Source organism: Sus scrofa, chromosome 9 (genome assembly GCF_000003025.6).
Source record: "Sus scrofa isolate TJ Tabasco breed Duroc chromosome 9, Sscrofa11.1, whole genome shotgun sequence".
NCBI classification, from domain to species: domain Eukaryota; kingdom Metazoa; phylum Chordata; class Mammalia; order Artiodactyla; family Suidae; genus Sus; species Sus scrofa.
In genome coordinates this window covers 128,139,531-128,166,148 of record NC_010451.4, presented here as the reverse complement: position 1 = coordinate 128,166,148, position 26,618 = coordinate 128,139,531, and the positions used below count along the sequence as shown (strand labels likewise).

General features: G+C 38.9%; 1 protein-coding gene across 9 annotated transcripts in view; it reads right to left on the bottom strand.

Annotated features, from left to right (window-relative positions):
• PLA2G4A (phospholipase A2 group IVA) overlaps positions 1,324-26,618 on the bottom strand; it is a 311,245-nt gene continuing 285,950 nt past the window's right edge. For 8 of the 9 annotated variants that reach the window (XM_021063825.1, XM_021063826.1, XM_021063827.1 and 5 more), the window contains 4 exons: positions 25,881-26,065; positions 13,146-13,341; positions 11,393-11,550; positions 3,519-4,122 (listed from right to left, as the gene is read on the bottom strand). In XM_021063825.1, coding sequence (XP_020919484.1) covers positions 3,991-4,122; positions 11,393-11,550; positions 13,146-13,341; positions 25,881-26,065 — 671 coding nt within the window. In that variant the 3' untranslated portion in view covers positions 3,519-3,990. Of the gene's footprint in view, positions 4,123-11,392; positions 11,551-13,145; positions 13,342-25,880; positions 26,066-26,618 lie in introns of all 9 variants that reach the window. The other variant, XM_005667845.3, reaches the window with a different exon arrangement.

Genomic DNA, 26,618 nt, shown 5'->3' with positions numbered 1-26,618 from the left:
GTTGACGGACATTGAGGTTGTTTCCATGTCTTGGCTATTGTGAGAAGTGCTGCAGTGAACACAGGGATGCATGTATCTTTTTGAATTATAGTCTTCTCTGGGTAGATGCCCAGGAGAGGGGTTGCTGGATCACATGGTAGCTATTTATTGTTGGTCCCCTCCACTAGAATGTAAGGTCATCACCATTAGAATGTAAGGTCATTGCCATTAGAATGTAAGGTCCCGGGGACAGGCACATTTGTCTTCAATCTGGATTCTGTGTTTTTGACATGACCCTATCATTATTTGAACACTTCCTTGCTTTCTGAAAAATCAAATGGCCTAGGATCATTTTATACATTTCTTTTCCCAGCCCTGGAATTAACCACTTCTCCAAGGAGCTTCAATTCCTTTTAGTAAATAATGGGATTTAAAGGCCAAGATCTGGGCACAAGATCTTCTTGGAGTGTCACTGCTCCTAGGCCCTCTCGCTGACAGACCTAGGGGACACCTATATATCTATAGATACACCTTGATACTTGCAATTTCAGCCTAACACTACAGAATATATGCTGGTTTTCATTTTGTTGAGAACTTGCTTCTCAGTGAGACACTGGCTTCTACTCCCTTTAATACATTTAATTATTTGATTGATCTCCATGCATTAACTAATCTACATGGGCAGTGCTTTTCCTCAGCCTGGATGCCTTCTTGACACTGTTCATGTTTCGATGTCCCACTTTGATTTGCTGTGGTTCCATGACCACCATCCCTGCCTACCTGTCTTTGCCCCACCTCATGAATTTAGGATCAAATAATTTAGGAAGTAAAGGAGAGGAGGGAAATTTTTTTTTCTGAAGTTTTTCAATATTAGAACAAAAATATTTATGTCTAAAATTTTATCTTTCAGAAGGAATATACATACCCAAACACACACATTAGACATTTTTTTTACCTTTCCTTTTTTTTTTTGGTCATGCCCACAGCAAGCGGAAGTTCCTCGGTCAGGGGTCAAACCTGCACTACAGTGGTGACTGAAGCCAAGCAGTGGCAATGCCAGATCCTTAACCCACTGAGCCACCAGAGAACTCCACACACCAAGTTTTTATCTTTGTGTTTTTATTACTTACCCCAAAAGTAACCAGAGTTTGGTCAGATTTTACTGGATTAAATAGGATCTTGGTCATGCATGAACAACAAGCAAATTGGAAAGGTGTGCTTATGGCAAAAAGACAAAGGACTAAGCTAAAATTACTAGGGCATGTGGCTGATTTGGAGGACATCTCACTTAGTCATTCACTGAGACACAGAAAGAATGAAATAAATAAACTTATAGATTTAATTTGCAATCAAAATGTGTTTTATCAAATTAGAATGCTAGCAAGTTTATAAATGAACAAGTCGTCAATATTGAACTAGATAAAGAGTCTCTATTATTGGCATTAAGAAACTGAGAGCAGAGTTCCCATCGTGGTGCAGCGGAAATGAATATGACTAGGAACCATGAGGTAGTGGTTTGATCCCTGGCCTCGATCAGTGGGTTAAGAATTCAGTGTTGCTGTGAGCTGTGGTGTAGGTTGCAGATGTGGCTCAGATCTGGTGTTGTTGTAGCTGTGGTGTAGGCCAGCAGCTGTAGCTCCAATTGGACCCCTAGCCTGGGAACCTCCATATATCACAGGTGTGGCCCTAAGAAGACAAAAAGAAAAAAAAAAAGAAAGAAAGAAAGACACTGAAAGCATGTGAGAAAAGAGAAAGAAAAGGCCCCGGATCATTTCAGTTTTACAATCACCAGTCTGTAAAGTATTCATCTGATGAGTTTCCAGGAAGGCCTATGGAGTGTGATATAAAGGCCACGGGGGCGCAGGACGCCAGTCAGACATTCGTCACCGTGGACAAGTCTCTTAACCACTCTGGTCTTGTTACTTCACAGGGGCATTTTGAAGGACAAGTTAAATATAAATAGCATTTCCACGTTTTGAACAAATGAGTGAACATTCATTATTTATGCTTCCCACTCTGCTCTGGGTGCATCAGTCTCCTCCCTGCTCCTGAAACATGCCTGGCTCCACCTCAGAGCATTTGCATTGCTAGTCCCTCTGCCAGGAATGTTCTTCCCTCAAACGTGCACAGGTCCTGCCCCCTCAGCGCCTTCTCATCTTCAATCCGGTGTCACTGTCTCACTGTGCTCTGTCCCAGGGCCCCATTTAAAATTAGACACCCCCAACAGTTCCCATCTCCTTCCTTCCTGTCTTGAATTTTCTCCTTAGCACTTATCACTAACGTTCTAGAAACTTATTTGTGTTGCTTATGCTGGTCACCTCCACTAGAATGTAAGGTCCTCGAGGACAGGCACTTTTGTTCATTTTGGTGCAATGCTGTATCCACAGATCTTGCATGTCTGGTGGCCCATGATAGGCATCCATTTGCCATGGGTATAAATCAACCAATGAAAGAATGTGTGTGTGTGTGTGTGTGTGTCTTTTTAGGGCCACACCCACGGCATATGGAGGTTCCCAGGCTAGGGGTCTAACTGGAGCTACAGCTGCCAGCCTACACCACAGCCACAGCAATGCCAGATCTGAGCCATGCCTGCGACCTACACCACAGCTCATGGCAACGCTGCATCCTCAACCCACTGAGCAAGGCCAGGGATCGGACCCACAACCTCATGGTTCCTAGTCGGATTCGTTTCCACTGTGCCATGACGGGAACTCCTGTAAGAATGAACTTTCAAGTGTTCCCTTCCTGGTACCTTTTTTCTGTCTTTTCTCACTGGTAGAAATGTGAATGAAAGGTGAGAGGAAAAAAAGTGACATGACTAAAGAGATTAAAGAAAAGTAGAATCAAAGAAGGCATGGAGAAGCCCTTATATTTGAAACACTAACTCTGAACCTTAGCAGTTCAATGGTAACAAACCACAGCCATGTAATACAGACAATCCCCAAGACAGGTCTTGCAGATACAGCCCTTGATAGTCTTCCGTATTTTCCTCTGAAGTCAACTGCCCTCTGCTGGATAAGCAGGATAATAGCAGCAAAGTAAAATGTTAAGGTAGAAGTGGTTAATAACCTCCATGGGAAAAGAATCTGAAAAAGAAGGATTCTATATCTATGCACAAATGAATCTCTTCGTTGTACACCTGAAACAAACACAACATTGTAAATCAACTATACTCCAATATAAAATAAAAATTAAATTGATACAAAAGAAATGGTTATTTTCCCCTACATGCTGAACGAACACATCCTATTTGCTCAACAAATTATACATACTTTCTCTTTTAAGAAAAATTGTACTGAGGGTTTGGGATGGAAATGCTGTAAAAATTTGGTTGTGATGATTGTGGTACAGCTATTAATGTAATAAAATTCATTGAGTAATAAAAAAAGAAAAATTGCCATAATTTAAAATGCTGTTTCACATTTGAGTTTCAGATTAACAACTTCTGTCTTTGAAGCCATGAATCTGAGCATCTGTCAACAGCAACAATGCAACAGTTCTTTAAAAATAATAAAAACTCAGTTGTCCCTTAGCTATTTGTATATAGATGCATTTATTTCATGTATGTATCTATGCATATATAAATAAAAAATAGTGTTGTCTCATGGCACGAATAAATCCAGTCAGTGAATTACATTCACACACAATACAAAGTCTTACTTACTGAGTTGAACCATTAAATATTCTAAAAAAGAAACATTTTAAAAAAGAGGACACATAAGATAGTTGGTGAGGAATGTCTAAAAATATGGCACAATACATCTCTACATTTGCATCAGGAAATTCATACTGATAGAAAATGTAGCTGAGTATGTTTTTACACAATTGACATTACCTGTCAACCTAACAAACCTATAAGGGTATTATGCTCCTGCAGCTAAATAACTGCTACTTTGAGTATCAACCAGTCCTTTGAGATCAGTGCTTAGATCTGTCCTGTGTTTTTAAATCCAGTTGTCATGGAATTTCCTACATCCACATCAGAAATTGCTACCCTTCCCAGTACACAAACTAGGCTGTGGGTTTGTTTAGAAACTCCTTGTTGAAGAATCTTCTTGCCTCAACACTGCTGAGGGAAACAGAGCAACGAGACGGATTCTGTCTTCTATATTCAATGCTTTCAACTATGGCATTCTTTATCACCTGCAAATAGAGGCAAAAGATGACAATTTGTGCTGTTCTGGACTCAACGAAACATTTGTTTGGTCATATATATATAACCTTTAATTACAACATTCTTTCTGAAATAGAGAAATCTCTGAGCCATGCATGTGTATATTTAAATTTAACATCTCTATTACATTTTAAAGCATTTGTTTTACATTGGAGTTGATTTACAAGGTTGTACTAGTTTCAGGTGTACAGCAAAGTGATTCAGTTATACATACATATATACATATGTGTATATATACACACATACTCTTTTATTTTCTATATATACATACATATTCTTTTTCATATTGTTTTCCATTATAGGGTAGTATAAGATATTGACTAGAGTTCCCTGTGCTATGCAGTAGGTCCTTGGTTGTCTGTTTTACATATAGCAGCATGCATATTTTAATCCCAAACTCCTAATTTATTTCCCCACTTTCTGCATTGGTAACCATAAGTTTGTTTTCTGTTTCTAAGAGTCTATTTGTGGGTTTTTTTTTGTTTGTTTTTTATTGTTTTTTTTGTTTTTGCTTTTTATGCCTGTGGCATATGGAAGTTCCCAGGTTAGGAGTCGAATAAGAGCTGCACAGCTGCTGGTCTACATCACAGCCATAGACACTCAGGATCTGAGCAGCATCCACGACCTACCCCACAGCAATGCTGGATATTTAACCCACTGAGCGAGGCCAGGGATTGAACCCACATCCTCATGGATACTGGTTGGGTTCATTATTGCTGAGCCCTGATGGGAATTCCTTTTCTTTTCTTTTTTTAAAAATTTATTTATTTTTTATTAAAAAAAAATGTTTAGGGCCCTCTATTTAATAGCAACTTAAGCAGTCATGTTTCTAGAAAGAGGGATTTATCATGAGAATGCCACACTTTTGTTGGCTTTATGATTTTTAGTCATCTATTTTTCCCCAGAAAATATATATGTAATTTTATATATATATATATATAACTGCCTTCTGAAAAAAAATACAATTAAATATATACATTAAATATATACATCAAATGTTACTGAGCCCGTTAAGGAAAGCAGGTATGCGGTGACCCCACCTTTCCCATGAGGAAGGGAAACATAATTCTGTGGCCACAGAAGAGAGGACTTCAGGCCTACGACAGAGTCCTTCTCAGAGGGCTTCCAGGCACAGTCACTTGGCTGCGTGAGATCAAGAGGATTAACTTAAATCTTTGTCCCCTTCTTAAATAATACTCATCTTTAATTATACTAATGTTGGCTAGTGTGGGAACTGGAGATCATTTATAGAAAGTACCTAGCACAGTGCCTGGCACATAGGAAACATTCCACAACTAGCATCTGTTTATTTATTTATTGTCTTTTTGCCATTTCTTGGGCCGCTCTTGCAGCATATGGAAGTTCCCAGGCTAGGGGTTGAATGGGAGCCATAGCCACCGGCCTACACCACAGCTCACGGCAACTCCGGATCCTTAATCCAGTGAGCAAGGCCAGGGATTGGATCAAACCCGCAGCCTCATGGTTCCTAGTTCGATTCTTTAACCAAGAATGTGCAAGTTTAAACACTAGGTGGTGCAGTAACACTAGGAAACCATTAACTGGATTTTTTTTGGAGTACTGCAGAAAATACCCATTTGTTATACTGTGTAATTCTGTGATGCCAACAGAAGTGGCTAAACCTAGTACCACCTCAGCTGCCAAATTCAAACCTTTTGGCCTTATACATGATACAATTACATGTGATCAAAAAGGCAATATGTTATATTTGAATCTTCTTAAAAATTATTATTACAGTAGGAGCAAATTATAAATAGTGTTTAAGGAATTCCCATTGTGGCTCAGCGGGTTAAGAATCTGACTAGTATCCATGATGATGCAGGTTCAATTCCTGGCCTTGCTCGGTGGATTAAGGATCCAGTGTTGCCCTAAGCTGCGGCGCAGGTCTTGGGTGCGGCTCAGACCTGGCGTTGCTGTGGCCATGGCATAGGCTGGCAGCTCCAATTTGACCTCTAGCCTGGAAACTTCCATATGCCGCAGGTGGGGCCATAAAACAAAGAAACAAACAAAATAGTGTTTACAAACTAATTCTTTCTTCCCCCCTGAAATTCATTGAGATTCCAAGTCCATCCCATCAGTGTTATCCTAGCAGAAGCTCTTATATCCCACCTTTCTCCATCCTCGCCGCCTATTCCTAAATAAGGTCCATGTCGTCTTTCACTTAATTAATAATCACTAATTAGTTTAATAATTATTTAATAGCCTCATTTGCCAGATTCTTTAAATACTTGGCAATAAAGGCAGAAAATACGAAAATATGTAAAATTTAAAATTTCCCCCAAAGGAATCAATTTCAAAATGTGATATTAGAAGCAATCCATAAGTAAATACTGAATTCCTATAACAGCAAATTTAAAATGGGCCTTAAAAGGAAGTTACAGTATATTTTGAGACACAACGAAAAATTAAAGTACAGTGGATTTGCTGGCTCATGCCTGCCTTCCCAATAAAAACTGAAGTGTCAGGAAAGCAAGGGCCTTATTAGTCTTGTCATTCCTGATCCCAGCACTTAGAACCCGGAAGAAGAAGAAGAAATATTTGTAAAACTAATGACTGCCCCAAAGGTGCTCACTGCAGATCAGAGTAAATGGGATAAAGCTCATCTCACGGAGACAATGAGGCTTGAGCTGAAGGACAAGCAGGATTTTATAAGTGGACTGGGAAAGCTGGTCATTCTTAGCAAAAGGATAATCTTATAAAGAGGCTGGAGATGGAAGGTCCAGGCTTGTACAGGAAACATCTGGGAATTGGCCTGGCTGGAAAGGTGTTGGGGGCATATTAGGAAATAAAGCTGCCTGAGATGATTTAAAAGTGAGAGAAGAGTGAGGGGAAAAAAAAAACAAAACCTCTGGCTCCCATCTCAGCACCCCAACATAACTGCGTCTTCCAGGAATCGGCCTAAATAATCCATGACTCAGTTTCCTCAGGTATAAATAAGAACACCTAGTTCATAAGCCAGCTTTGAGTGTTGACTATTTGGAAAGGAAATATTTGGCTTAAAGCTTCTTCTTGTTCTTTTTGTTTTGTGCATTGTTCTATCCTTAGCTTCCCAAACAGTGCCTGGCACAGTAGATGCTCAATAAATATGTTGAATAAATGAACAAATAAGATGTAAAAAGACACCTGGCCATATTCAAGGCAGATTAATTGGGCCAAATATATATGGTTATGATATATAATAAGCTTCTAAATTACATTGTAAATGATAAAAACTCTAACTTGTACCTCGACACTTCTATCATGATGATGAACTATCAATAAACTAAGAAGTAAATACCAGTACGTCTGGATATATGCTTTTCCTCATTTTAATCAATTCCAAACAGTTAACACTTTATAGGATTATTGGAGAAAGCATTTTAAAAGCTCATGCTTAGGCATCTTGGTATATGCTGAATAAACTCTGTTTTTAGAATATGCCTCCTGAATTAATAAACTGAATCAGTGAGACTACATAATAATATACCTTTTTTTGTGATAACTGAATCAACAAGAGCTTGGAGAAGAGACACCAGATGGTGTAATTCCTCCAGGTGGAGGTGGTAGTTTGTGCGTACAGTCTGTAGCCACACTCCCTGGCCAGGCACGCACTGCATGGAGATTCTCCATACTCAGGACTCTGCCTCCAGCCAACAGACCTTGTATCCTGACATCTGCTACCCCCTGTCACATTAAATGCTTCAACAGTTTCAGCTGGGAAGTCCCAATAAGTCTATGACATCTTAAAAATAACTTATGGAAACATTGTTGCATATTTATTGTAGGTGCAAGGCACTGGGATCAGTATCTCTGGAAGATACAAGGTAAATAAGGAAAATCATTGTTTTTCAGGTGTTTAAATTTATAATTAAAATCAGATGATAATATGGACACTACTAATAATTATTATCATTATCATATTACCCATTTCAATTTAAGTGACTTGTACATACCAAGCTTTTCCATTATATACTTTTACTTAATCCTCATCCCAGTGTTATAAAACATACATTGTTGCCTTTTACAAATGAGGAAGGAGTTCCCTTGTGGTACCTTGGGTTAAGGATCCAGTGTTGCCACTACTGTGGCTCTGGTTATTGCTATGGTACAGGTTTGATCCCTGGCCAAGGAACTTCCACATGCTGTAGGCATGGCCAAAATCAAACAAAAGCCAAACAATGAGGAAAGTAGACTTTGTAAAAGTTAACCAACACGCCCAAAGTCACTCAGTGAGGAGGCACAGACAAAAATCTGAGCCCTCAATTTGGTCTGACTCCAAAGCCTTTACATTTTCCACATACTGCATGTCTACCAGTATAAGTCACTATATCTTAGGCTTCTTTCAAAATAAATAAATAAATAAAAAGGACCAAAAACTCCCATGAAATGCTGCCACTGTTAAAGCACTTGGGCACTGTTCAGCAAAAAGGAATTTGGGAGGACTGAGTAAGTGCAGAAACCTGGAGCTAATGAGAAAGCCAGCCTGCTGTCAAGAAGTGAGCAGAAACAGAAGTTCTCTAAAGATGACCTGGCATTTAGCTCCAGCAAAGCAGGCCCACTATGAAGCAACAGAAGCACAAGGCTGAAGAGACAGATTGGCCTTTTCAGAGTAAAGATTTAACTCAGAAGGTGAATCAAAAATGAAAATCTCCCTTAAGTCACGGTGTTGTGGCCGCAAAGTTGAAACTGTCTCCATGGGATTGGTAGTCAGACATCTGAATTAGAAGAGTTTACATTTTCTCTTTCTTCTTTCTTTCTTCTTTCTTTACTTCCTCCTTCCTTCCTTCTTTTATTTCCTTCCTTCCTTCCTTCCTTCCTTTATTTCCTTCCTTCCTTCTTTCTTTCCTTCTTTCTTTTTTTTCTTTTTGCTTTTTAGGGCTGAACCCAAGGCACATGGAAGTTCCCAGGCTAGGGGTCAAATCAGAGCTGCAACTGCCATCTACATCTAAGCCACAGCAGTACCAGATCTGAGCCACATCTGAGACCTACACTGTAGCTCGCAGCAATGCTGGATCCTTAACCCACTGAGTGTGGCCAGGGATTGAACCTGCATCCTCATGGACACTAGTCGGGTTCATTGAGGCACAATGGGAACTCCAGTCTGTAGTCTTATTTCTGGCCATTTGCAAAGGTCTTCAGGTGTATTCATCATGGTACAGGATACAGACACACATAGGTATGGATCCCATTTATTAAACAGCTTCTGTTTGCAGGGCACTGTTCACACATCACCTGATTCACGATTCACTACTGCCACTATGGCAGATGCGGTTACTCCTGAAATGGAGACTGAGGCTCAGAAAGTTCAAGTAGCTTATTCAAGGTCACACAAGTAGCCCATCTAAGAGCTAAGCATAAAGTCCATGACCTTGCTTCTACATACCATACCAGAAAAAGTTCTTAGAAGCAATCGAAACCTGCTTAATTAAATGGCTGGTGAAAAATCTACATCTGATGAATTCTAAGTCTGGACAGTTATTCTGGAATTCAGTCTGGTTTTGTTCAAGCTTTAACTTTTTCATCATGCATCAAAAAAACTACTTTTAAGAATGTGTATAAAATATATAAATAGAACCATATACATACACACACACACACACACACACATATAACCATATCCATAATAACTTAGCAGATTTTATATAAACCAGAACTGAAAACAATGAAAAAAATGTAGCTGTGTATATATTTCTATATATACAGATACACGTGCATGTGTGTGTTTGTATGTGATCCTTTTATTTTCCCAAGTCCAATAGGGTATTTATATATTCTTACCATCTATTTTTTTCCATTTGAGGAGAACTGATCAAGCTTAATACATTTCATCCCAAGGAATACACAGCATAGTTCTGAGTTTATTGGCTCTACACTGAAAAATTACTCCTAAATTACTCCTCACTTCTTTTCTGTTTTAATAGCATGAGGTTTTATAAAACACAACTCCATTCTGAGAACGTCTGCTTGCTCCCTATCAATCATAGATTAAAACACCAATTTTCTCTTAATATTCTTTAAATTTTCATCATTGCCATAGAAACAATGTAACATATGGATTTCAGATGTTCACTGAATAATAACAAAGTAAAGGAATAAATCTACTTGGAAAATGACATATGCTATTAATTTTGCTAAGCATGTTTTACATAAATTATCATGTATTATTCACAAGTGAAGGCTGACAAGAGACACTTTAGAGTTGCAGGACCTGAAGCTTACTGGGGAAAAGTTCATATGTTAACAAAAATTAAAGATATTGCTTAATAAACATATGATGGTGGAACCGTTATAACTGCACACAATTGATTGTTACTAGCCTCAGGCCAAAATAGACAAACAAGCACACTAAATGTGCCAGAATTCTATGAGCTCACAAAATCTAATTAAATCTCACATGCCCAGAACACCCGTCCACACCTGTACCTTATTTTGGTCTATTCATACAGTCTCCAAAAAGACTGGCAAATGAGGTATGAGGCCCTTCCCTCTCCATTTACTCTTCCTTTCTTTTGCTTGTACTCTTTGTTTCCTAATGTGCGAAATCCAATCAGGCTAATGAACTTGGGCTTTTAAAACTGATCATCATTTGTCAGATCTGTGAGGTGGCATCACAAGCCATCATGGTTCTAGTTACACAACAGTGGTCTCAAATGGTGCATTAGCAGCTAAAGAATTTTACACAGAGACAGAATCTTAGCAGCAGACACACTTGTGAGGAACTAATACTGAAGAGAATGACTTGTTTCTAACGGTTCTGAAGCAAAACATACTTGGTATCTCCAGGGCTAAAAATGGAGAAGAGAGGCTGCCACTTTGAGCAACACTGCCAAGATCTAAAAAAATAAAGACATTTAAAAGCATGAGTGTATCCATTAAAGTTCGTGCTATTTTTGCAGATAACTACACTTTTGGTTACACTCATTTTCTTTTTATCACTTTTTTCCTATTCCTATTTTATTTTAATATGGGATAAATACACGAGATATTTTGGGAAAGAAGCTGAGAGTTAACCAAGCCGTCAATCAAATGAGAGTATAACAGGTGAGCTCTGCCAATTTGGAGGCCTTGGCACTCTTATTTGTTAACTTTACAAGGCTCACCAATAGCTCATAAAAAAGAAAATGGTACAGTTGGGGGGGTGGTATTCATAAACCTTATTTTTAATTAACTAAAAAGAGGTTTTGCTATGTCCATGTGGTATGAAAGAGTCTGACATCGTCAACGATCATAGAAGATACTTACATCAATGTTGTTCAGGGTATTGAAATACATCAGATCATGCAGTCTTTTGAACGCTTGATTTGGATATTGGAAGTTGAAGGTTGAAAATGGTGATTCAGGGTCATCAAAGATATCAAAATCAGCTATCTCTTTCTCTTCCTGAGTTTCTCTTGGAACACCTAAATATAAGAAGAGTCTCAAATGGCATAATTTTGAAAACTGTAAATTATCTCTAAAACCCAGGCATATAAAACATATGCATAGCTATTAACACAACACTGGGAGCCTCTTCTGGGGTCATGTAATTCTTAACATAGACTAATAGGCTTCCACCCATATTCCCTGAACTTCAGCATTTCTGTAGGTTCTAAACAGACAACTTCCAATGGACAGGATTTGCCTCTCTGAGTCTAAGGGCTTTCTACCCCTCCCTGCAACTGCAGAAGGCGGCTTTGTTCACTAGCATCAGGCTGGAAATGCCAGTAAATAATATTGTGTCCCAGGAAGCAGTCAAACAAAGACTCTATGGTATTGGTATATAAATTCCCCCATTCCCTTGCCACTTGCTGTGTTACTGGGAAGGATGATTCTGGACCACAGATTCCATTCCATTTCCTAGAGTTTCCCAAAAGGATCAGGTTCTCCTTGAGATGGCCAGCTTAATACATCTTTTGTTATCTGCCTTTCTTCCCTTTTTCAGTTCCCTACTATCTTACTAAAATTCCCTTGTGCACCCAAATAAACTGTTTGCACTTGAATCCTTTGCTTGGAAACTGCTTCTCATAGAACTCAAACTCATACATTAATTAACTGTCTTCATGTCACAGGAATCCCTTTCACAGTCCCTTTTGGAGAATTAACAGTGATAGAAAATTCAAAATATTCTAAGTTTTAAGTATTTCACTCTTCAATAACTAAAAAGGCCAGCCAATTCTTCCTTCTCTTGTGTTGAAGTGACTCATAATAACGTCTACCCCTACTGATCCCTCCTCTGACTTCCTCCACCACCTAGAAAAAGTTCACTTTCCTCACCAAAGTCTCTTCTCAAATCTCCAATGACTCTTTCTGTCCTGCTGGTCTTTCATGTGCGAGAACCTGAAATTACTAGCACATATTATACTGCTAGGTTGCATTACTTTTTACAATCAAACTCCCAGGAATTTTTTGCATGATTTGTTCTGAAATAAGGCCTTCCTTCCATGGGTAGTAATCAAAATATTCAATACCCGTCTGAGGATGTGGCGAAAAGCCCCAGAGATTCTTACTGAGTCAGTTTTCTGGATTGTGAGGAACTCAGGGGATCCTGGGATGAGAAAGAGGGGAAGTACTTGGGGTTGTTTCAGGAAAGCAGCCATTTATCAAGGGAAGGGAAGTGTTCCATGTTGTAACAGCTGGTTTGGCAGTGCCAGTATGAACCAGCTTAATGTCAGACTGACTTCTTCTTCTTCTTTTTTTTTTTTTTTTTTTTTTTGTCTTTTTGTCTTTTCTAGGGCCTCACCCATGGCATCTGGAGGTTCCCAGGCGAGGGGTCTAATCGGAGCTGTAGCTGCCAGCCTACGCCAGAGCCCTAGCAACTCGGGATCCAAGCCACGTCTGCGACCTACACCACAGCTCACAGCAATGCCAGATCCTTAACCCACTGAGCAAGGCCAGGGATTGAACCTGCAACCTCATCGTTCTTAGTCAGATTCGTTAACCACTGAGCCACAACGGGAACTCCCAGACTTACTTCTTTATCACATTTCTATTTTACAGAATATAACTCTCCGTGTACCTGGAGCCTTGTACTTTCTGAAGTTGATGTTGGCCAGAACAAAGTGGATGATAGTTGGGCAATCTTTCTCGACATCAGGATTCTTGGGTTTGAAGACATAGCACTCCTTTAGTCCTTCACGATCAAACACATTCTGGTCAATCTTTGGAAAAGGCAGCTTGTTCATTTTTGCCCACTTCTCTGCAAGAAGCAGCTCCTGTAGAAGAGGCGGAAAAGTCATTTGGGAATTTTCAGTCCTCATTTGTTTAGTCGGTCTGTCCATCACCCTGCATTCGTTGGTGTCAGCTATGGGTTAGCACTGACTTTGCTTGGATGAATAATGACCCTATTCTCCAGAAGCTGATCAATCTCGAAAAATACAAAAGTACTCCATAGACAAACTCGCCATTGTTCTGCCAACTCTTGGCACAGGGATTGTTCCACTGGAGGCGTATGAAACATTATTAATGAACTGAACTGAATGAAATTACTTTGATGCAATTTCTAGAGAAAAAAAATGCATATTATGGGTTCTGGGCATTTATAAGCCTTGTGAATGCTTTTTGGTTAAAGGATTACTTCAGAGTCACAAAAACCTCTTGAAGCAGAATGACATTCTGCTACCCATATTTTTACCGCAAAAATGGTAAATTTTTACCCATATCTTCTCCACAAAACTCATTAAAAATTAATACATTTTATGTATGAAGAGACACTTGAGCTACTCTGAATCTACTTTATTTTCTGCTTTTGTTTATGACAAGAAGCTGAGCTTCCGGCCTCATTTGTTATTATGTGTGCAGTGGCCCAGAGTCACCCCGCAGAAGAACCGAGAGTTAGTGAAGGCACGTGGCCCACTGGGTGACTGTTTCCACATTTTTACGCCTTTCCGGGTAAAAGGATTATACATCCCACGGGGATGAGAGAAGCAGTGGCACACAGCCAGAGAGGCTGATTTGCATCTGCAGACACGTAACATGACCAAGAAATACACGTTTGCTGTCTGCTGTTGACTACGGAGATTTTTTAGGTTTGTTTCCGCATCAAGGCTGACGAACACAGTGGCTAAGCACAAAAAAATCATTAAATTGAAACTCGAGAACATAAATCAATACAGCGAGGTGCACCGAACACAGCTGATTTCTATCGAAATGCAGCTTAAGGGCAAGGGGGACGAATAAGAAGCAGACCGTGGTGATGAGAAAAGCACAGGGGCCAGATTGCCCGAATTAAAGTACAAGCTCTGGGGCGGCAGACGATTGCCTTAATGTTGCCACACTTGCTATCCTCACATATAAAGTGAGGAGGATAATGTGATACCCATTTAATAAGATTGCCATTAGAATTAAGTTAATATGAGAGCAGTATTTAGGACCATGCCTGTAAATAAAACCATACAGATGTTTGATAAATAAATGCCAATAAAGAGAGGGAAAGAGATGGAAGGGAAAAAAAAAAGTGAAGAAAGAAAAGAGGGAAAAAAGGAAGAGAGGCAGGAATGGTATTAGGGAAAGCCCTAGAGAGGGGAAGTTTTAGGGAAATGATCAGTACAATCTTAAGCTTTTTAAGCTACTTCTGTTACTGATGCATTTGATGACAATTACTAGGTCCTGATCTAAGCTTCATGCCAGGAGGTGGGAACGTAACAGTGAAATAACCTCTTGCTATTCTGTGATTTTATATAGCCTGGTGGGTGAAAGAAAGGAAGCAAATAAGCCTTCAGGTTTAAAACTGTGGCAAATGTCATGAAAAAAGTGTTTATTTGCTGTGAGATTTTGCAGTAGACCTGGATTATTGCCTCAGAGTGCTTAATTCATTCCGTGTTATGACTGAGCATCCGCTATGTTCAAGGGATAAGACAGAGGCTGTCCTTGGACGCTTGGAGATTATAAATCAATGGGAAAGACAAATAACAGATATTATAGCGCAGCATGAAAGAGGCAGGGAGCATGATGCATGGCATTGTGCCTAGGCTGTGCCATCTGAAATGTCAGCCCATCTTTGCTGAGTGATCTGAGACAAACTGCTTAACACCAGAGCTTAGCAGCAAAGGAATTCTTTTGTGGGCTGGAGTATGCAGTGATACGCTTCTGATCACACCACACCATGGGATCATAAATAGCAACAAACAAACATGGACCATGTTGGGTACTATCCCTGAAGTAGCAGACTTTTGACCTCATTTTATCTACAGGTCAGCCGTTTCTTACTTCTCATCAACTCATTTGTAAATGAATGAGTTGTAAAATAAAGTTACTACTATTATCTTCATGAGCATTGCTGTGAGGATTAAATGAGATAATATATATATATACATATATATTACATATATATAATTTATATATATATATTTTCTTTTTATGACTTCACCCATGGCATATGGACATTCCCAGAACAAGGATCAAATCAGAGCTGCAGCTGCAGGCCCACACCACGGGCATGGCAACGTAGGATCCTTAACCCACTGAGCAAGGCCAAGGATAGAATCCACAACCTCACAGACACTATGTGGGGCTCTTAACTTGCTGAGCCACAAGGAGAACTCCAATTTTTAAAAAATTCAGTCATCTGTATCTCAGAAAATAAGTGTTTAAAACAACACCTTAAATTTAGAGAAAAAAAACTTTTTTTTTTTTTTTTTTTGTCTTTTCTAGGGCCACTCCCACGGCATATGGAGGTTCCCAGGCTAGGGGTCCAATTGGAGCTGTAGCCGCCGGCCTACGCCAGAGCCACAGCAACGTGGGATCCGAGCCTCGTCTGCAACCTACACCATAGCTCGCAGCAACACCGGATCCTTAACCCACTGAGCAAGGCCGGGGATCGAACCTGCAACCTCATGGTTCCTAGTCGGATTCGTTAACCACTGAGCCACGATGGGAATTCCCTTTCACTATTCTTGGTGCTTCTGAAATTTCCTGAATTTTAAGTTGATCGCCTCTCTCCATGCCATTTACTGAGAAATGAAAATCTGGGAAGACAAAGGCCTTCATTTATATTAAGGCCTCTGTTTCATAAACTGTTAAGCTAAATGTGATTATATTTCTCTGACAATCTCATGTATATTTACTTTGCTTATTTGAAACTTGAGAAACCTTTTTCTCTTAAGTGATTTTTCCTATTATTCAGCTTATTTCTTGTCTAGCACTGCTCGCAATTATTCATTAAGGATTATTCAACATCAAAATAAAACTAAAAGTTCACGCTGGAATTGCGTGAGAAGGAGGAAAAGAGCGAGCTTTCGAGTATTTACAAACATGACTCAAGGGTATGACCAATGATGTGTGCTGTGTGGAGAAAGAGGAAAGGGAATTGCGTGAGGTGAAAGAGCAACTTATTTTTAGACAGATGTTTTCTACTGGAATCAGGAAGTGATGGAAACTTTCCCTTTCCTTATATGATCCTAATGTGGAAGAGATTAAAAACCAATGACTGTAAAGGCAGTGATTACCGGACGGAAAAACCACCTCCTCTCTGATAGCCCATTTCTCTGTTTGTAAAGGCTGAGAAACAATGACACAACTATGAGTAGAGCAGACGAGTTTGAAAAGAGTATTCCAGAAGAATGCAGTGAGTAAAAAAACCTGCTGCTCCACAAACTGCAGCAGTACAGCAGAAGCATGTTCTCACTGTCCAGTCTGGTTACTCTCTGACACTCATATGCTTCAGATTTCCACAGACGAATTCATGCTCAATTTACATAGGACTAACTAAAACTTATTTTCTCTGGAGATAAAAATTTGATAGTATCCTTCAGAGTGATACTTTGTAACATGGTTGTGCTCTTTTTTTTTTTTTTTTTCTTTCTTTGGTCTTAGGGCCGCACCTGGCATATATGGAGGTTCCCAGGCTAGGGGTCCAATCAGAACTGTAGCCGCTGGCCTACGCCAGAGCCCCAGCAACTCGGGATCCGAGCCATGTCTGCAACCTACACCACACCTCACAGCAATGCCAGATCCTTAACCCACTGAGCGAGGCCAGGGATCGAACCCGCATCCTCAGGGATGCTAGTGGGGTTTGTTAACCGCTGAGCCACAAGGGGACCTCCTTGTACTCATTTTTGAGAACTAAAACATCTTGGAGGAATAGGAAAAACACTCTAAATAACAGAAATATATTCAAACTGTAGTGTGAATGGCATATACATGCCATTTTATTTATTTAAATATATATTTGAATTTAAATTTAAATATATTTATATACATGTAATATAATAAATTAGCTTTTCTCTAGAGGAAATGAGTTTGTTTTCTGTATAAACTCAGGATATGTGTTTAAGATGTTTCTCATTAGTTAAAACCTGTTTTTAGCTTAGAGAGCGGTATGGAGTATAATCATGTAAATAAATTTACATAATTTTCAAAAATTATTGAAGCAAATGAGATACAATGGATAGAAACTATAACTTAGAATTCATTATTTCATGGTTATGGCCCTTCTGATTTCCAGTAAAAAGCATGCTGGTATTTGGATCCAAGCGTTTATAATGCAACAGGCATGAAAATAATTTCCTATATCAAACAGTGTAGAATTTATAGAGCACTTTGTACTTCTCATTAGTTCTTCTTCCCTAAGAGGTTACTCTAGGTTTACATAAATATGTCAGGAAAAATTAACGTTGTGTGTATCTGCTCATCCTCAATGACCAGTACAGGTATGGTGGGTTGAATGGTGGCCCTCCAAAAGGTAGGTCCATGGCCTGACCCTCGGACCAGTGAATGCAAACTTATCTGGAAAAGGAGTTTCTGCAATGTAACTAAGGGTCTAAAGATAAGATCACCGTGGATTATCTGGACAGGCTATAAATCCAATGACAAATGTTCTTATAAGAACACACACACACACACCCACAGAAGGCCATAGAAAGCCAGAGGCTGAGGTTGGGGTTATGTAGCCACAGGCCAAAAAAAAAGCCTGGAGCTACTGGAAGCTGGTTTGGCTATGATGGTTCGACCCAAACCAAACATCTTAAGGACATCATACACAGAAGTTCTAAACAAAGGATCATACCAGGATGTCAACAAATACATCAGGTTAGTGTGGAAAAAAAAAACCCAGATTCTTTACGTCTTTTTTGTGGGTAAATGAAATTCTGACTTCGAGTGAAAATACAGGGAGATAAAGTTAATTTACATACATGATTTTTGCAATTGTGAAGACTAGCTCATTTCAATTTTTCCTTGTTCTCTCCTCCTTTTCTCCTTTTTTTCACTGCCTCTTTCTCTCCTTTTTTCCTTCCTTCTTTCCTTTTACTTTTAAGAGAAGGAGCCCACTGTTCTGGGTTCTACTCACTATACCTTTAAAAGGGCACTGAAAAACAGATTTATATCTAATATATGGTGATATAGTATAAAATAATTTAATTTATGGCATAATAACCATAATAAATTACTCTCCGTGTGATTTAGTAAATTAAAGGAAAAAATCTTTAATAGTAAACTCTGAATTTCCCTACATTCTTTGCTTACTCCTCGAAACAAAGATTTTCTTCCCTTAAATTCTGCTTATTTTGCAGACTTGAATATGAATAAATTGGTTTGTTTTAATTTACCAATATTAAAGACCAATCCTATTACAGTTTTCCTTGGATGAACCCTACTGGTAAACTCAATTTACATGGCATATATTGAACTTACTAAATGGTTAACAAAAGAAACTTGACAAATGAAACACGGAACTATTTTTCCTAAATCAATTAATAATACTATTTAGAGTCATGAGGCTTTTTATATTAGGCCTATTACTAGGGTGTGTGCCCACTAATCTAAAACAAACCAACAAAAAACCTTCCAGTATCACCGACATTGACCTTGAACTTTCAAGGTCAGTTACAGTGTAGATATAATATGAACGATGTTGTCTTTATCCAAAGCCATGATATCCATCATCTTCTATCTCCCTGACAAACTTTGAGATTTAATTTATACAACATGAAATGCTTATATCAATTATTGTGAAATAAACTTAATGATTCTAATTTTTCACCCAGAATTTATGCTCTACTCCTTAATTTTAAATGACATTCATATTTAAGTCTCAAAAAAGTAAAATTATTCACTATTTAATTGCATTGATAAAGCAGTATTGCATATATTCAGTTATTGCCCTGAAGCTTCTCATCTCCTATCAAAAACTTTCATGTTGATTCAATTTTTAAGCCTTACTATATTACATCTAAAATAAGCAATCTACCTTAGAATTAATACTATAACATTTATATTGATTTAAAGATATTTGAGAAATCACATTTATATTGATTTAAAGATATTTGAGAAATCATTTAGATCCATATGGAAATGTGTATTATTATGACAATCTGTACAACACTAATAAGTTTAAAAAAATCACTTTCAATATTCCAAGTGAGCCTGAAAAATCTGTCTTGTTCACTCTGAATTTCCTGAAATTTCTTTTTGGAGGAAAAAAGTGTATTACGCATAATGTATTGCAATTTCCTTCATATTAAGTCTCTGAAAAGACAATTCATTATTTCCAGAATGATGGATTTCATGCTACACTAGACCAATACTTAAGGGAGATATTCACATATCAGGAAAAGGGGTGGGATGTAAGGAATTGACAAAAGAATTCTAAAGCACATCTATGAGCATGCACAGCTGAAAATGTCTACAGATTTGTGTGTGTGTGTGTGTGTGTGTGTGTGTGAATGTGGCGTTTGTAGACTCTAGATAGTAAATAAAATACAATGTTACAACGTGAAACTGAGATAAGAACATGCAGATTGCCAGATGGACCAAAGGAATACCACAGATAAATACAAAACCGATGCTAATGTTCTCTCATAATACAGTATATGATGAAGTAAATATCACGAGTAATGTTAAAAATGTCTTTGAAGGGAGTTCCCATCGTGGCTCAGTGGTTAATGAACCTGACTAGCATCCATGACGATGCAGGTTCAATTCCTGGCCTCACTCAGTGGGTTAAGGATCTGGTGTTGCCATGAGCTGTGGTATAGGTCACAGACGTGGCTTGGATCTGGTGTTGCTGTGGCTGTGGCATAGGCCAGCAGCTACAGCTCTGATTCAATCCCTAGCCTACGAACCTCCGTATGCCGCAAATGTGGCCCTCGAAAGACTAAAGAAAAAAAAAAAAGTCTTTGAGGGATTGTGTTATTACACACCCAAAATATTGCAAAGGTTGATGAGTTAAAACATTTTAAAAGAATATCATGAAAATAAAAATAATGATCTAAATGTAGCTTATCTTGATAAGAAGTATGAATTTCAAGAATAAAACCAATAAAAGAAGTCATTACATAAGATTCTAAAACATTAAAGCCATCAGAAATAAAATGTCAATGCAAATGACCCACTTGATCATATTTGCAAAAATAAGACAAACTTTAAGATCCTTAAGGCATAAAATAACTCTCATTAATGAGTAATAGCAACACAATAATCCAATTAAAAGTAGCATAAAACATGAGTATACAAAAGAGCATGACAAACTAATCTCACAAGCAAAGGAAGACAACTGAAGCAAAAAATGTGTTTTTCTGTCATATTTTAAATATTTTGAATTTTTGTTTTTAATATTTTTTTCATTTTTCACAGAACTTGAACAAAATATTTTAAAGTTTGTTTGTAAGCACAAAAGACCAAGAATAGCCAAAGACATCCTGACAAAGAAAAATGGAGCTGGAGGCATCACGCTCCCAGACTTCAGACTATACTACAAAGCAACAGTCGTCAAAACTGCATGGTACTGGCACAAAGACAGACATATAGATCAGTGGAACAGGATAGAAAGCCATGCACTTACAGCCAACTCATCTATGACAAAGGAGGCAAGAATATACAATGGAGAAAGGACAGCTTGTTCAATAAGTGGTGCTGGGAAAACTGGACTGCCACATGGAAAAGAATGAAATTAGAACACGTCCTAACACCATACACAAAAATCAACTCCAAATGGATTAAAGACCTAGATATAAGACCAGACACTATCAAACTCCTAAAGGAAAACATAGGCCTAACTCTCTCTGACATAAATGACAGCAACATCTTCTCAGATCCACCTATCAGAGAATTGACAATAAAAAGAAAAATAAACAAATGGGACCTAATCAAACTTCAAAGTTTCTGGAGAACAAAGGAAACCCTAAACAACACAAAAAGACAACCCACAGAATGGGAGAAAATCTTTGCAAGTGAATCGACTGACAAGGGATTAATCTCCAAAATTTATAAACACCTTCTGCAGCTCCATACCAAAAAAAACTAACAACCCCATCCAAAAATGGGCAGAAGATCTAAACAGACAGTTCTCCAAAGAAGACATACAGATGGCCGAGAAACACATGAAAAGATGTTCGGCATCACTCATTATTAGAGAGATGCAAATCAAAACCACTCTGAGGTACCACCTCACACCAGCCAGAATGGCCATCATCCAAAAGTCTACAAACAGTAAGTGCTGCAGAGGGTGTGGAGAAAAAGGAACCCTAGCACACTGTTGGTGGGATTGTAAATTGGTGCAGCCACTGTGGAAAGCAGTATGGAGATTCCTCAGAAAACTAAACATAGAACTACCATTTGATCCAGCAATCCCACTCCTGGGCATCTACCCAGAGAAAACCACTACTCGCAAAGACACATGTACTCCCATGTTCGTTGCAGCACTATTTACAATAGCCAAGACATGGAAACAACCTAAATGTCCATCGACAGAGGAGTGTCTCCAAAAGATGTGCTACATATATATATACACAATGGAATATTACTCAGCCATTAAAAAGAACGAAATACCAGCATTTTTAGCAACATGGATGGACCTAGAAACTATCATGCTAAGTGAAGTCAGTCATACAATGAGACACCAACATCCAATGCTTTCACTGACATGTGGAATCTGAAAAAAGGACAGATGGAACTTCTTTGCAGAACAGATGCTGACTCACAGACATTGAAAAACTTATGGTCTCCAGAGGAGACAGTTTGGGGGGTGGGGGGATGTGCCTGGGCCGTGGGATGGAAATCCTGTGAAATCAGATTGTTATGATCATTATACAAATACAGATGTGATAAATTCATTTGAGTAATAAAAAAAAATGAAAAAAAAATATTTTTTTCATGCCAGCAAAGCCACATAAAATAAGAGCTCACATTTACAATCCAATATGGTAATGTATTTTGGTGCAGCTTTTTAAGGAAAACAATACTTGTTAAATGTCTTAATTAATACATATGTAAGAAGCTAACCTAAGGAAATTTTTAAAAAGTGTGATTAAGGATTCATGCACAAGAATGATCATTAGAGGAAAAAAAATGACAAGACAGCAATAATCTACAAGTTGAAAATAGAACACTGTTAAATAAATTCTTGCACAGCCACATAGAGGGATATGCTGTGTCTGCAATTATGTTTTTAAAAATACTTAATGGCATAGGAAAATGTTCACAATGTAATTTTAGTAGAAAGAAGCAGACTGCAAAACTATATGACCCTGGCATTGACAAACACACACATAGACACACACACACTCACCTAGACACACACACGCAATGAAAAGAGGAAATAAATAAAATCCAAAATATCAGCAGACATTGTCTATGAATAGCAGAAACACTTGATGTATATTCCACATTTCCAAATTTTTGACGTGTTCTTCTTAATTAGAAATAGTGAATCAAAGTATGTTTAAAAACTATAGCAAAGTACAATGGTTCTTTTTAGAAGTACAAAGTAATGTTCTAATACCTCTTCCAATATCAATTCATTGCTGTCGTGGAGCTCTGATTCATAAACAAAATGATGGCTTTGACAATTTATACTCCCATTGGTAAAATGAATAATCAGGTTCTTCCACCTCCAAAACGAGCTTCTAAGCTATGATGCTAGAGTCATCCATTGAAACTCACCTCCCATTGCTGCTCATGGGTCACCTAACCCTGCTCTTGGTTTTCACGGTCACCCATCCTGGCTCAGTACTTCATTGTCCTATGCTTGCATTAGAGTAAATCCCTCTTAATTTTATTTTATTTTATTTATTTATTTATTTATTTTGTCTTTTCTTGAGCCGCTCCAGCGGCATATGGAGGTTCCCAGGCTAGGGGTCTAATCGGAGCCAAAGCCACTGGCCTACTCCAGAGTCACAGCAACGCAGCATCCGAGCTGCATCTGTGACCCACACTACAGCTTACGGCAATGCCAGATCCTTAACCCACTGAGCGAAGCCAGGGATTGAACCTGCAACCTCGTGGTTCCTAGTCAGATTTGTTAACCACTGAGTCGGGATGGGAACTCCAATCCCTCTTAATTTTAATCTTTTGTTTTCCATCCTCCAATTTGGCCCACTTTCCACTGTCAGATTAGTTATCCTAAAATTCCAGTTCCATGAAGTCATCTGCCTGCTGGAATCCCTTCTTTGATTCTTTGTTTGCTATCACCTAACCTTAAATCCCCCCCAGCCCTCCGAGTAGAGCATAATATCTGTCACTCTAACCTGATCAATCCTCAGATGTGCTTATGGCCATTTTTGTGCCATTTTCATCTTATTTCATTCATTTCCCTGTTCATCTACTCCAGGACACACAAATATATTTTGCTAGGTATCTCCTATAATACACAGTTATATAAACCCGAATAATTATTTAACAATAAGTTTCTTGATTCCCTTCCAAATGACTCTTGTGTATAAAAGTCTTTCTCTTCCTAAAAAACGCTAAAATATCAGAGATCAAGACCCATGTTTTGCCACTAACTGCTACACACATCACACAGCACACAAAACAAGAAAAAGCACACACACACTGTGTACAAAGGAGGCAGCTAGTGAAGGGAAAAGGACATTAGATTCTCATCCTGGAGCCTTGGAATCTGGTCCAGCTCAAACGCTTCTTAACTAGCACTTTGCTAGTGAGGTCCTGGGCTGTGTTCTTTTAACCCATTACTTTATTTAATATTTTGATGTGATGAGATTTCTTATCTCAGCAATCCTTGTTTCCTTTTCTGAATACTACTAACCACCTCAATAAAGGAAAATACGAAAGCACATTTAAAATATGAGATATATATATGAGTTATTATAACAATTATTAGTCTTGAGAACAGTTTAATTATATACAATAGAAAGGAAAACAGATATCCGAGGTCCTGGGTTGTCACTGACTCACCTGGTTGAGTGATAGATATCCCCAGGAGTGGGAGATCATGGACTGTTTCACTTTAAGAGTTTCCATTTCCTAATCTATGAAATGGGGGTAATAACCTGATCTCTATTACAGCATCTCATTCATTCACCCACAAAAAATGCTGTATATTCCCATAATTTGGGTTAGCATTTATAAAGCAATTAGAACCAAATGATTAAAACAAAACACACAGGAGTTCCTCTGTGACTCAGGGAGTTAAAGATCCGGCATTGTCACTGCTGCAGCTTGGGTCACTGCTGTGGCTTGGGTTCAATCCCTGGCCCAGGAACTTCCATTTACTGTGGGTGTGGCCAAACTACACACACACACACACACACACACACACACACACGTGTGTTCTAGTCTCCAAGGAGTTTCACAGACAGTGGATGCAATCTCTATGTAAACAAATACAGACAATACAACATGGAAATTGCTGCACTAGAAGAATTTACTAAGTCCTTTGTACTAAAACGATGCCTGTGAAAGTTAAGAAAGACAACGTGTGAGCTGCATGTAAAGAGGGAAGAGATAACACCACGGTCTCCTTGGACGTTGCCCAGCAGTCTCTCCATCGTCCTAGTCAGAGCTCCTTGTTCCTTCACGGAGGCTGACTTGAATTATCCTCCCACCTTGGCTCCCCTTCCTGCATTGTCTCACCCTCAAAAAATAATGCTGATACCTTATTCCTATAAAAGTTAGACATCATCGAGTGAGTATTTTCCCCTCTTCCCTCCTCCAAGCCTGACAACAGACGTTCATCCATAGCCATTAATTCTCCTTCTCTCCTGTCCCAATATGGATGCTTCTATACCCCTCTCCATTGGGACGTCTGTATCTCCCTTCCACTCCCCACCCCTGACACCTTCCCGGGAACGTGTGACCCTGTCATATATGTCATCTCTCCATTCTCCCATGATATTCCTTTATTCATGAGTCTGAGCCATTAAAGCATTTAAACACACCCAAGTATCTCCAACCCACGCCTCCACATACAGGTTTCCTGTTCTCCACATCCTCTTGCAGATAAAGTCATCTTTTTCATCTCTGGATGGTTTATAGAATTGTCTTCATTTTCTTCCACTTTACCCTCCAATCACTGCCTATGACTTCTGCCCTCACAACCCTATTGAAACTGCTCTTGTCCAGTTCACCAAAGACTTCCTGTCAAATATCTTCAGTTGGGTTTATAATACAGCACATTTCCTTGGGTTTTTGTTCTTTTCTCCTGATGCTATTGTTGAATCATCAAGATACTATTTCATGTCCTTTTCTCACAGCATACACTGCTCGCACGTGGTTTTAATTATCTTTGACCTGTGAACTCCCAAGTTCCAGCCTACTTTCCTTCCTGAACTTCAGATAGAGTGCATCGTGCTTGTTCTGATCAGGACTATGAACTAAAATGTGGGTCACGGGAAATCATGCAAAAAAATTATTTAGGCACTGGTATGATTGAATCACACCTGTGTTTAGAGAAATATTACTTATAACAATGCAGAAAATAGGCTAAAGGGATAAGACGCTGGGGTCAAGAGACAGATATCCACAAGGCACGCAAAAGAACTGGTAGATCATGGGTAGCTGTATAAACGCTCTTTACCTTGAACGGAGGACTGGAGTCGCTTGGCCTTGCAGAAAAGTCAAAGGAGATGATGAGATCCACTCCTCTCTGAGGTCTCAGGATCAAGGGGTACGGCAGGTTAAATGTGAGGCCACTGTCCACCACGTGAATCTTCTTACTTTTGACATCCAGAGGCTCATATATCCGCTCAAATTCATCAGGATCTTTTCAAAGGAAAAAAAGAGAAAAGACCAGAGTGCATCAAATGATCATTTAACATTACTTAGACTATTAAAACTCTTTATTTGTGAATATGTGAGATAGAATTCCATATGGTTAGGCTCTCAAGCCTTGGAGACAAACTGCACTGGGCATGAGTCCAGCATTAGCGACTGTAAATTAACGACTGCCTCGAACTCTTAGTTCTGTCATCTGTGATATCAGAGTGAGGATCAAGTGTCACAAGCAGGGAAAGCGCAAGCAGGGCTCAGGCCTTAGAAGCAACTCTAATCTGCACGGCATGATCCCTGTAAGGGCATTATCTCCCTGGGGTCTTTACTAGTTTAAAAGCATTTCCTCACGTGTTATCTTGTTGCAATATAAAAGGACAGACATGTGAAGCAGAGGATATCCACAGATGGAAGATGAAATACATTAAATTCATCTCTCAAGAGACATAACTGGGGAGTGGCAAAGTCTGAAGGGATCTTATGCAGCAGCTCTCTAGGTGATGGGAGTCCATGAGAATAATCCAGCCAACACAGTCAGCAGACAGGT